At 31.8% G+C, this 12,277-nt stretch overlaps 2 protein-coding genes across 2 annotated transcripts; one reads left to right on the top strand and one right to left on the bottom strand.

The window, feature by feature from the left end:
- The first annotated feature begins 3,118 nt into the window (after nt 1-3,118).
- On the top strand, nt 3,119-6,365 carry LOC124828627 (RING-H2 finger protein ATL22-like). The gene is made up of 2 exons (XM_047301984.2): nt 3,119-3,820; nt 5,395-6,365. Exons 1-2 carry the CDS (start codon nt 3,148-3,150, stop codon nt 5,835-5,837), a joined length of 1,116 nt encoding a protein of 371 aa, XP_047157940.1. The 5' UTR covers nt 3,119-3,147; the 3' UTR covers nt 5,838-6,365.
- Nucleotides 6,366-7,295: 930 nt separating this feature from the next.
- LOC124828626 (Ubiquitin-like superfamily protein) lies at nt 7,296-10,298 on the bottom strand. Its single transcript, XM_047301983.2, has 3 exons — nt 9,531-10,298; nt 8,833-9,415; nt 7,296-7,690 (listed from the first exon to the last, which is right to left on the bottom strand). Exons 1-3 carry the CDS (start codon nt 10,166-10,168, stop codon nt 7,544-7,546), a joined length of 1,368 nt encoding a protein of 455 aa, XP_047157939.1. The 5' UTR covers nt 10,169-10,298; the 3' UTR covers nt 7,296-7,543.
- Between the last annotated feature and the right edge of the window lie 1,979 nt (nt 10,299-12,277).

Here is a 12,277-nt window from a genome sequence, read left to right as displayed (position 1 = left end):
GTAACAGATAACTTTTTTTAAAATTAAAGAAAATGTTTTTTTTATTCTAAAACTCTTTTAAATATCTTTCTCGAGCTTGAATTCTATTTTTAGTTCGGTTAGTTGTAAAAAGTGATTAAATTTTTCTTGTTTCTTATGTAAATTCTTATTGTTCGATTTGTTTTTAGGTTAGTAAATTATTTCGTGTTAACTATTGAATTAGAATTGGATGTTCATATTCGTGCATGTACCATCTAAGCTAGTAGGTATTTTTTTAAGAATGAGTTAGAATGTTGAGCAACTATTGTTACATAGTTGGTCTGATAAAAAAAAGGTTGCATGGTAATATGGGAATTTGGTACAGGGTTTTTCTTTCTTCAATTATGAAATTTTAAAATTAACTAAATTTCAAGTTCATAAGTTTATAAGTGAATGTGTTGGAATTTAATAAAATATTGGGTTGTTAATTGATGTAACTTGTTTCAAGTTATAATTTCAATGATGGTTTATGAAACTTTGTATTAAAATATAGGTAGAAAAAATTTATTCTTAAGTTGATGTCTTTTGTGGTGGTGAATGATATTTACCAGTTTCTATGGTTATACGTAGTTTTTAAATGAATTTGAATTGAGGTAGTTTTTTATATTATAAAGTTTTATATATATATATATATATATATATATATATATATATTCTTTTTTGAAAATGATATCACTAGTGCAGGAATAAAATATGATACTATTTTTTTTATATTAAATTATTTATTAATGAATTGTAGTATATCTATACATAGTAAAAAATATTGAGTTATAAATTACTGTTAAAAACCGTAAAATATAATACACAGTATGTTACTATTTCTGAAAAACCAGTAGCCTATAAGCTTATGAAATATTAAAAAAATCATAGTAAGCTATAATTGGATGAAAAAAATGTAGTTGAAAACAAAAATATTTTCATTTTATTAATTCCTACACTCTATTAAACAACCTAAAAAATTATATCAAGATTTAACAACATTAATTAACATTGTTTAACGGAAAACTAAGTGTCCGATAAAATAAAATTTTTAGTTTTTACTACTAGTAATGATTTTGTAAAATTTACTAAAAATATGTAAAAAATATTTTTCAGTCAAATTTTTGTATAATAATTTCTATTATTGTATATTTGTTTGTAGAATGTGTATGTTGTATGTTTTTTTCACAGATTTTGTTTTGGTAAGATTTGTGGAGAAAATAAAAACTTCAAAAATTTTTGTTGTGAAACTTGGATAAAAATAAGCTGAACTAGAAAAGTGTTCGAAATCATGTTTTTAACATTGGAAGGAGGTTTGGGTTCCCAACGATTTTAAAATTTTACCATTTTTTTTTTCTAATTTTAAAGTATTTTTCTCCCATTTTTTTATATTTTATAAATTTATTTTACTTACCTGTATTATTCAATTTTATTTTATTTTTGTATTTTATAACATTAAATATGAATTTTCATGCTTTTTTTATAGCTATAGGAGCAAGTTCCGAGACATGCGAAAAAAATGAGAGAAAAAGAGATACTGAGTGTGCTTTGGAACTGGGAGCAAGACGCACTAGTTGACGAGAAAGATGCAAGAGAAGACTTCCACGAAGAGTGACAAAACATCCCAAAGACAGACTAAATGAGTGAGAGAAAGACAAGAAAAAAAACATGTGCATACCTTGATGAAGAAGATGAGAGACAAAAACAAAAAGAGAAAATCCTCAATAGAGATAAAAATAGTATAAAACCATAGTCTATATTATGTAGTCAGAATACTTTTCTATATTTCAAATTATGTTTTAAATCCAAATTAACAAATAGTAACCAAACCATTAATTAATAAACCAGATGCAAAAGAATACCTTAGCAATTAAATGTTTACTATAGGACGAAATAATTTCCATTGGACACCTATTTTGAAAAAAATAGTTAGTGGATTACTTAATTGAAATAAATAAGTTTCATTTAACTTTTTCATTTTTTATTTTCTTAAAAAAATTAGCAATAAAATATAATAATATAAAAGCTACATTTATTTTTAGTTTTTGAAAGAAATTAATGTATAAAATATGTATTTTGTCTTATGTTTTCATAGTTAAATTATTCCGCACTTTTCAATAAACTTATTACCAACCAATCATCAAAGTTGCACCAGCAAGAAAGAGACAACTAAATTCCCTCTAATTATGTGAACAATATCATCAAAACTGAATTATCTAAACCCAGTATTAAACTAATACAAGCTTGTAGAATATTTTAAGATTAACCTAAGTAGAGTCGTCAAAACGGGTAATCCGGCTCGATCCATCACAGATTGGTCACTTAGTGAGTCAATCCAACCCGATTCACTTATTAGTGAGTTGAAAAAATTTGAACTCGGTTCCACCCATGACGAGTTAGTGGATTAAACGGATTGATTCACTAGCTCATTTAATTATAATTTTTTTAAAATAAAAAAATTATAATTTTTTTTAATTCAAATCTAAATAAATATCACTCTAAAATAATATTAAAAATAATGCAAAATAAATAAAAAAATATCATACAAGTAATTCAAAAACATATAAAAAGACGAACAAATAAGTTTTTAATATTGATAATTTTTGTATCACTTGTCCATTTATAATATTAGAGTCTTGAATAGATAAATCTATAATATTTTCTTTTTTGAAACATCTTTTTCTTTATCACCATTTACAATATAATAAAAAAATACTAACTAAGAATATTAAAAGACAAAATAATAAATAATTAAATTAAATTAGGTGAATTGGTGAACCAAATCGACTCACCACAAAACTAACTTACATAAAAAAAAATTATATTTTTTTCAAATTTAATCCAAATTTTTTTTCAAATTTAATCCAATCTAAATTTAAATTGGTGGTCAACCGAATTAGATCGCGGCTTAAAACCTTCAGCTTTTGTTATTGCCTAATTAGTATGCTGAGCGCTGACATGACAGAACACTAATAATTATTATATTGCAGTCATTCTGTATATGGCCAATTGCCTTCAGTAGGTCATAATTCCACATCTTTGTTACACTACTATATACCATATATAATATCATTTGACTTTCAGGCCCTTGGTTTTTAACTTGAATTGTTTGGTTCCTTCCCACACCAGATTTCTTCACCTGCAAAGCAAATGAACTTCTTGAAGGTCCTGTTCCACTGCTTCATACCTTTTGCTGTCGCATATGCATCATCTGATTGCAAATATTATTCTTGGTGCAGCGCCAACAACATCCTTATTCGTTTTCCCTTCCAAATAGAAGGTCAGCAACATCCTTATTGTGGCTATCCTGGTTTCAAACTATCTTGTTCCAATGATAGCAAAACAGTTATAACACTTCCTTACATGGGAAAGTTCTTTGTCCGCAACATTAACTACCTCAGACAACAGATGCAAGTGTACGACCCAGATGATTGCCTTCCAAAACGTCTTCTAAGCCTCAACCTTTCAGCTTCTCCCTTCATTGTAACTTCACAACGTAACTACACCCTCTTAAGCTGCCCAACTCGTCACACAGGGTCGCAGTTCATTCCCATTAACTGTCTTAGCAATTCAACGTCTTTTGTTTCAGCTATTCCTTCACTCAACTTCACTTCATTGCCCGAGTCTTGCCATGTTGTAAAGAAACTATCATTTCCAGTTGCATACCAGGAAAATTTCAGTGATGATGATCTCCTTCGTGGAGATCTTCTATTAACATGGTATTCACCTGACTGTAGATATTGCGAATCACAACAAGCTCTGTGCGGATTTGACGTGAGCATAAACAGTGGTCAAGTTGGTTGTTTCTTTGATGACCAAACGGGTAAATACTCCCTCAATTTCATTTTATTTATTTTTTAAGTTTTTATTTTATGATTTTTAAATTGAATGTTATTTCCTTTTATCCAATATAGTGAAGACAATTTCATTTATATATATTATTCTATACAGAGATAAAAAAGCAAAATGGAGAGATTTGTTATTTGGTTTTCAATGTGTTTTTTTTTTCCACAATTAATGTGTTAGAAACTTGGTAATCCAAACTGTTTAAAGTACTAAGAGAAACAAAAGGAGCTATATTGACTTGTTGTGTTCTCAATGAAGATGCCATAAGTTTGCTTCGTGTTCTTAGTATCATAAATTGCAAGAAAAATTAGTAAAGTCAATGTACATTATCATATGATTTATTTTTTGGGTACGTCCTTTGACTTTAATAGTTTTTTTGCTAGTTGAGACTTAATTAATAAAAAATGCATTAAAATCATCTGAAGTCGTGGCTGGCTTGCAAATTGAAAGTCATCAATCATATTCTAATGCAAATGACTAAGCTCGCATTAGTTACTTCAAAAATTACTCGGTGACTATACTATTTATTTAAAGGATTTACTTATCAAATAAATTTCTTACATATATAAAATATGATTAATATTTTTACCAAAATATTAAGATTATATATATATATATATATATATATATATATATATATATATATATATATATGAAATTGTTTATTTATTTGTTTAGGACTTCAAATGGAAAAATAAAAAGTTGTCCTTTGAAAATTAAAAAAGCTAAAATATAAATAAAACATTATTAAGACGTGAGGTTTATAAGGTTTTCATAATTGATGCCAAAAAAGGGAAAAAAAATTATGAACACCTTTTGAGCTTTCTAGACCTACTTGAGGCTTACTAAAAAGTATTATTTTATATTTTAAAGCAAAAATATTATATTTCATAAGTGTGGGATAGGGGTAGAACGAAAATTTAGATGTTTCTCTGTCCTCGCCGATGTGATACAGAAGACCGACATAAAGTAAAATAAAAGCCATGAATACCTTACTAACAAAGCACGACATTGAAGAGTTAATTTGGTTTCATTCAAACAAGATAACAAAATCTTTAGCAGACAGTGATAGAGATCTTCTTCTTATTGTTAACCGAACGGTGTTCTACGTTCTCCTTACGTTCGGTCTTTGTAACATATATAGTTTTCTTTACTGCTTCTTTTTATTCTACTTTTCCCTCTCAAATTTTGTCAAAATTTAATTTGGAAAGCCCAAAATACCCCTATGACCGTAACCCCTTCTCTGTTCCATTTTCAAATTACTCAGCCAATGGCAAGCTGCCACGTCAACGTTATCAAAACTGTGTTAAAAAAGAGTTGTTGGAATAACATTTTCCTTTATTCAATATATCATTCATTCTCTGTCTCTCTTCCTTTTCTCTGGATCTTTCGCTTTCTTTCTTCTCAAATATACTTACAGACAGTGATGCTATAGATTTTCAAAGAACTGATTTTGAATTGATGTTAATCTTCTAGAGACTAAAGTGTGGGTGTATCTAATACAGAAGCTGCTCTCTATCCACTAATTGTTGAATAGTTTTGAATTTTCAGCACGTCAAGATCATGGTCTTCGAGTTTTTGGAATCATCACATTATCCATCGTTGGACCAGCTATCGTGTGTGCCATTGCAATGACATGCTACGGCACCCTCAAGTACAGAAGAGGCAACACAGCGAGAATTGCTGCAGCACAGAGGTCTGCAGCAACTGAAATACCGGAATCTGGCACCGTTAGGATGGGTCTGGATGAGTCTACAATCGAGTCGTATCAGAAACTGGAGTTAGGGGAGAGCCGAAGAGTGCCAGGACCCAATGAGGGATGTTGCACCATATGTCTGTCAGAGTATAAAACCAAAGACACAATAAGATGCATTCCTGAATGCGCACATTGCTTCCATGCTCACTGCATCGATGAATGGCTTCGCATCAACACTACATGCCCTCTTTGCCGCAACTCTCCCTCTACAGTTCTAGCTATGTCCAGTGATCATTGATTCCTAGGAAACTGTTGTTCCTGTTTACTTCGAATACATATATCGTATAGGTGATAAATGTTCCACGTAAGAAATTTAAACAAGAAATAAATAACTGAAGAAATCTGTAATCACTCTCAGAATATTGGTGTCATTCATGGTGATGCAGTGAGAAATGTTTTTGTCTGAGAATAATCAGCTGGATTGCATTGTGAATTCAAGCATATTTGGGCAAAATATTCTCCAAAGACATTGACAAAAAGTTGGGAATGATGGTTGTAATTTAAATCTATTCCATTTTTGTCTGCAATTATTTGCCGCATTGAGGGAGGCGACCAATAACCTTCATGAAGCACTGCCGGTGGAGGTGGGGAAATGTGCACCAGTGGAAGTGGAAGAAAAGAAAGTATGGATTTGCAGTGGTGTAGGAGGGAGGAGTGGATGGAAGAAGATCAGGACAAATTTCACCTTTTACTTTGCTAGTGGAGGTGCAGGAAGAAATACCTCCACAAATATGAGTGTTTTTGAGTTCACAATGTTGAATTTAAGAGAATCGACCAAATAGGAGTGTTTTAAAAAAAAAAAGAGTAAGAATATATTACATATTTTTACATTCATTTAACGCAGATAAATTGATACACTTTTATATTTTTTCAAAAAAAAATAAAATAAAAAATAAAAAAACACAGTGTCAAATAAATATAAAAAATTTATATGTATTAAAGTATATTTTAAAAGAAAAATAAGACAAAAGGATCGATAGTTAGGTAGTATACCCTTTCTTTAATAAAATAATTACGATGGAATTACCAACCGATTAGTTAATGGTGTCACCATTGAATCATTGATAAGTGTATCTTCTTTTTTGGGTGACCAATGTGGAGAAGAGTCACTATGTACCTCTATTGGTTATATGAACATTAATGAATAGTTTTTAATTATTGTGGCGTTGAAAGAAGTTACTAATTTATTAATATTATTATTTTGATGTACTATTATTTTTAACATATGATTAGTTTAATTCTTTTAGTTCTAAATATATTTAAAGGTAAATAAAAATATTAAATGCGGACACCAAGTTAAAATTCTCTTCATATACTTATATACGGACATGGATTATAAATTCACCGGCTGATTTTCGTTGTTTTTCTGTCCAGAGTATCTTCGTCGAACCTGAAGAATACCGAATGATTATTTGGTATCATCTGCGGTTTTTGAACAATTGTCCAATATGCTGAGTGTGCTAACTTGACAAACCAATGGCATTTGGTTTTCTAATTTTGCTAATAACACATCTTCATTACACAATATCATTTGCCTTTTAGTGACCCTTGATCGATAGTAGTTACATGGACATCAATATTCGGAAGACTTGAATGGTGCGCGGTTCTAAACTTATTATATAACATGGACCGTAATATTATTGCATAAATAGGAAAAGTAATATTCAAACATTGATGATAACGTTTTCTGATAATGTAAAACAAAAAAGAAAAATTGGAATTGTTCATAATGCATAATTCTTGGATTTTACAGTGTTCAGCTTCCTTTAGCTGTTGGTAAAAGGTATTATTAGTACATAAAATACCGACAAACACTAAAACGAACAGAAAAAGGCATATATCAGTCAGGCCCCAAAGTCAGAGGATACAATTGACACCTAAGTAAAAGATGCAAATAGTTACGAAATACTGTACAGAAAAGGAACTGTCATCTCAAAACACTCTTTACTTCTTGGCGAAGAGCTTCTTTGGAAGTTTATCCAGAGGAGTGGATTTTAGAAGAAACAGCCTGGCCGCCCGCTCCTGCAAAGTACCTCCACATTTTAACCCACGTGACTGCAGTTCAGACTTCAACCTTTCCAAGCCAATAACCTGTCAAGAATATATGTTTAGAGCCTCGCACATTTCAGAGGTAAACAATGGAGCATCTTGAATGTTGATGATGGATCCAGAACCAATATCAAACCAAACATACATTTTTCTGATTTTTCCACAAATATAAAATTGAGCACTCGAGGAGAATGAAAAACATTGCTAAATAATTTGTTATGATACCCAAACAGAAAAATCCAAAATGCAGCATGATATGATACTTTTATGGACATATGGACATACACACTACATGTAGCCTTATAATTAGTTAGTAACTTTAGATTAGTGGGACCAAAAATTGGAATTATCCCTCAACAAACAGCAGTCACGACAGACTATAGCTACTATAATTCGCATTCTTAAACCACCTCCAACTATTGTTAGAGTAATTGAAAAACACTAAACAATGGTAACAACTACTTTGAGATTGAAACTGTAAATAGGATAACTCTAGACAGAATATGATCATGATAAATAGGGTAATCCTAAACATATATAATGATGATAAATATTCTAACCAACTGAACTGATTACAGTACATTTAACAGTGGTTTGATTTTCACCCAAATTGAACCATTTAGTTTTGCTTACTTTTCAAAACTGAAGATATATCGAACAACTTAACAATAAAAAAGGGGTCTGAGTGGATTTATTTATACCACCTCCTCCCATAGTACATAATGCTTTGATTACAACAATGTACAAGTCAAAGGGTCCTCTAATCTTATAACTAAGAAGTCAACCTAGTATCAAAGGAACTTTTACTGGCTCCTCAACAAGCCATAACACCTAAAACAGACTTGCATTTCAAAGCTCTCTTTAAAATGCTTCTTTCTTATTTTGTACTATATTCATTCGACTAAAGTTCCAGCTAAGCCTCAACGCAATGACATATTTCTAGTCAAGTTTAAGCCATTTTTAAGGTAAAATAAGAATGCATGTTTAATAAGAACATAAAAATAAATTGTTTTACCAATTTATCATTAATGTCTTATCTATTTCTTTCTAAACTAGAATAATTGATTTCTTCTTAGCCACTGCCTTCAAATCCAATTCGACATATTAACGAAGCAGAATATAATTAAAAAATAGTAAAATAGTGAAGGGTACCACACAAGTACAGGATTCTACTGAAAACACACCTCTAGTTGGGAAGAGGAATTAAAGGCATCAAAATTAAGGGGCTCATCCATTGCGGGAACACTAGTGCTTGGCGAGCTCTCTTCATTGACTGCTGCTTCAAGCTCAAGTGATCCATCAATTTCCATATCATTATTATAGTTGTCAGCGGCCACAATTTCAAAGCCTGTAATATTTGAGACCTGATTCACAGCACCATCAAACTTTTCAGACACATCTCCTTGGCAATCCTGATGTCCATCTTCTTCCACAATAAGTGCAGCAACCACTGACTCATTTGGCATTGCAGTAGCCTCATTGCTTATCACAGGCTTGTCCATGGGCTGAATACTTTCATCACTCAGCAACCCAACAGATCCCACGTTTCCTTGTACAACAGTTTCCTTCTCTTCCTCAGAGCCACTTTCACACGAGGCAGAACCAGAGGCGCCTCCTCCGCCAGCCACCGAACCCAGACTGCCCTCAGCCTTAGTTGAATCAGACTCATTGTGATCATTTAATAAATCAGATTTCTCCATTTCCCCCTCTACATCAGAATCATCACTATAATCACTATCACTTTCATTCAATTTCCTCTTCCCCATCCTGCAAAACACAAATGCAAATATCAATAACACACAAAGGCCAAACAATCATCCGAGGAAACTATATGATAATAAATTAGCAAACAACAACACAACACGTGAGAGAGCCAACTTACCATATCTTCAACTTCTTGGCATCGTGGTGGGGTTGTGAAGGGATCTTGCGTTTGGCAGTGAGAGCCTCCTTAACGGACAAGGCAACCTCCGCAACGCAACGCTCAGATTCCACCCGATATTTCTCCACGTATTTGTGAGCTTCGCTATCCCCTTGAGCCTTTCCCTTACCCTTACCCTTCTTCATTTGCTTCTTGAGAAACTCCTCAGCCACCTTCTCGAGCCTTCTCTCCTCTTCTCCGGCCTTCCACTCCTCTAACCTCTTCTCGGCGTTGACGTGCCTCAGCCTCCGACCACTCATGTCCCGACAGGCGTCGAAATTGTTGGTCTTTTTCTGCCCGGCCTTCGTCGCGGCACCACGAAGAAGCGACCCGAAGCCTCCCTTTCCGCCTTTGAGACGCAGCAGCAGCCGCACGGACGGAAACACGTTGCCATCTTCCGGGGAGCATTGGATTATGTCGTTGAGGTGTCGGAAGCCGGTGACAAGGCGCTGGTGCTGCACGGGAATTCCAGTGAGTTCGAAAAGGCGATCCTTGATGAAACTCACATAGAGGATCGGAGAGGGAAATAAGAGGGTTAGGGTTTTTCCATCCAAGTGTTTCACGAACAGGTTGTACATCTTGCTGCCCTGCTGCTCCATTCCTGAATTCCAAACCTAGAAATTGGAGGATTTAGAAAATTAGGGTTTGGTGAAATTGGGAAGAACAGGTCCAGAGACAAAAATAAGAAAGGTGAGATTCAATAACCCCTCAACTAAATATGGTAGAGTGTTTTTGATGTTGAATTCTTTTTTATATATCATATATAAATAAATTATTTTATAGTGATTTATCTTCTATTTCTTACTAATATAACTGTAATTGGATCTGTAATTATACGAAAAAATTATGAATTTCGAAAAGATACAAAAAGAGATTTACTTGTAAAGGAGTTTGCATTTTAAAAATTTAAAGAAATTGTAAAAGACCGAAATAATTGAGGAATAAGTATACTCTATTAATAAATATTTTAAACCTATGAATAAATCAATATATATATTCTAGATATATTAAGAATATAAATAGCAGTGAAAACACATCTATGTTTCCACTTTTTTTTTCAATAGAAAGTTATTAAACATAAAATATCTTTTATTGATTAATATTTATAAAATCAAATCATTTGTATATTTTTTTAAATATAAATAATTAATTGAATTTAAAAAATAAAATTAGAAATAATATTTTAGTATGCGTAGTTATTTAAATTTTAAAAAATAATTGCTATATGGTAAAATTTCAAAAAACCAAAAGAAGAAACATGTTATGTATAATAGTATAGATAACATGTAACATCTCAATATTTCACACTGTATAATTCATAATTTATATATTGTAACATTACATTTCCGGTAACATTCCGTAATCTTACACTTAAAAATTCATAGTTGATATATATCTATACATGTTTTAAACTCAGATTTCAACTATAAATTCATAAATATAACTCGAATTCTTCTAATTTATTCTTCGATCTCTTTCTTCATTGGTACTGAATCAGACGACATTCCTTCATCTACTCTCGTATAACGAATTATACGATCATCGTACATACCCAAACACAAATAAATAGGGTGAGCTAACATGCAACAAATCATTTATAAAACATGCATAATTGCTTTGATACTAACATCATATAATAATTATGTCATACACCCTCATACCATCATACCACAATTTCTATTAGACATTCGTCCCACAATACCCAATAAACACCACAATATCCAATAGACATGACTTCTACTTTTTCTTACAAATATACTTCCAAAATACTCCATACCATTCACAAGGTAAATCGTCAATACTATGTCCAAAACTGGCACATAGATCAGGACCTCCTGCTCCTCTCACCACATAATTCATCCCTCTCTACTTGAGACTAGATGATTATTACAGTATCAGGATAACCTCCAACTACAGGACCCTCAACATCAACATATACACAATTACCACATCATTACAGAATCTCTCCACGAGACTCATACAATGCTTCACATTCCTCAACTCATATTATACCATTACGAAATCTCCCCACAATACTCATATCATGTTCAGACGCATAAATTCAAATCCAATATAATAAATTACAATTATCACAATTAAAATTCATAATTTCGTATCTACCACAATAACATGAATTCATTCCAACGATATATATTACACAATCGTTTAACAGTACATAATCTGTTCAACAAGATTTAAGTTAAAAGCTTGTCGAGTAGACTTCCAGGAAAGAGAGGTGTGTCACAATGGACAACTTAAGTACCAAGTATTTTCTTAGCCAAAGTATTCCTCAACTAGTTTTAACAAATTTCTTATTTACAAATTCAAAATAACAAGCACAAAAATTCAATATAAATAAATAGTAAGCATTAACATTATTTACACAAGACATGAATAGTAATAAAACAATATTAAATCATAATATAAAAGCTTAGAAAGGTTAGCTCCCCTACCTCTATTCCAGACTTCTCTTGCTCCGAATTTGTTTCCCCGAAAACTCTTCAGAACCTCTACTCTTCTTGCAACTAAAAATTTCTCCCTAACTCTTTCTTCTCTATTTCTCAAGCTCTCACTTGATTCTTCTTCTTCTTGGTGCAGAATATCCTTCCCTTATAGGTAAAAAAATTTACTATTCATTAATTTTTTTAATATTATTTATTAAGTGGGCTGGGGTAGGGTTAGGATGGGGCTAGCCCCCAAACTAAATT

This window comes from Vigna umbellata, chromosome 5, assembly GCF_029865625.1.
Source record: "Vigna umbellata cultivar VRB3 chromosome 5, Vumbellata_1.0, whole genome shotgun sequence".
In the NCBI taxonomy this organism is placed as follows: domain Eukaryota; kingdom Viridiplantae; phylum Streptophyta; class Magnoliopsida; order Fabales; family Fabaceae; genus Vigna; species Vigna umbellata.
Note: the sequence above shows the minus strand (reverse complement) of the source record. Positions and strands in the feature narration are given on the sequence as shown.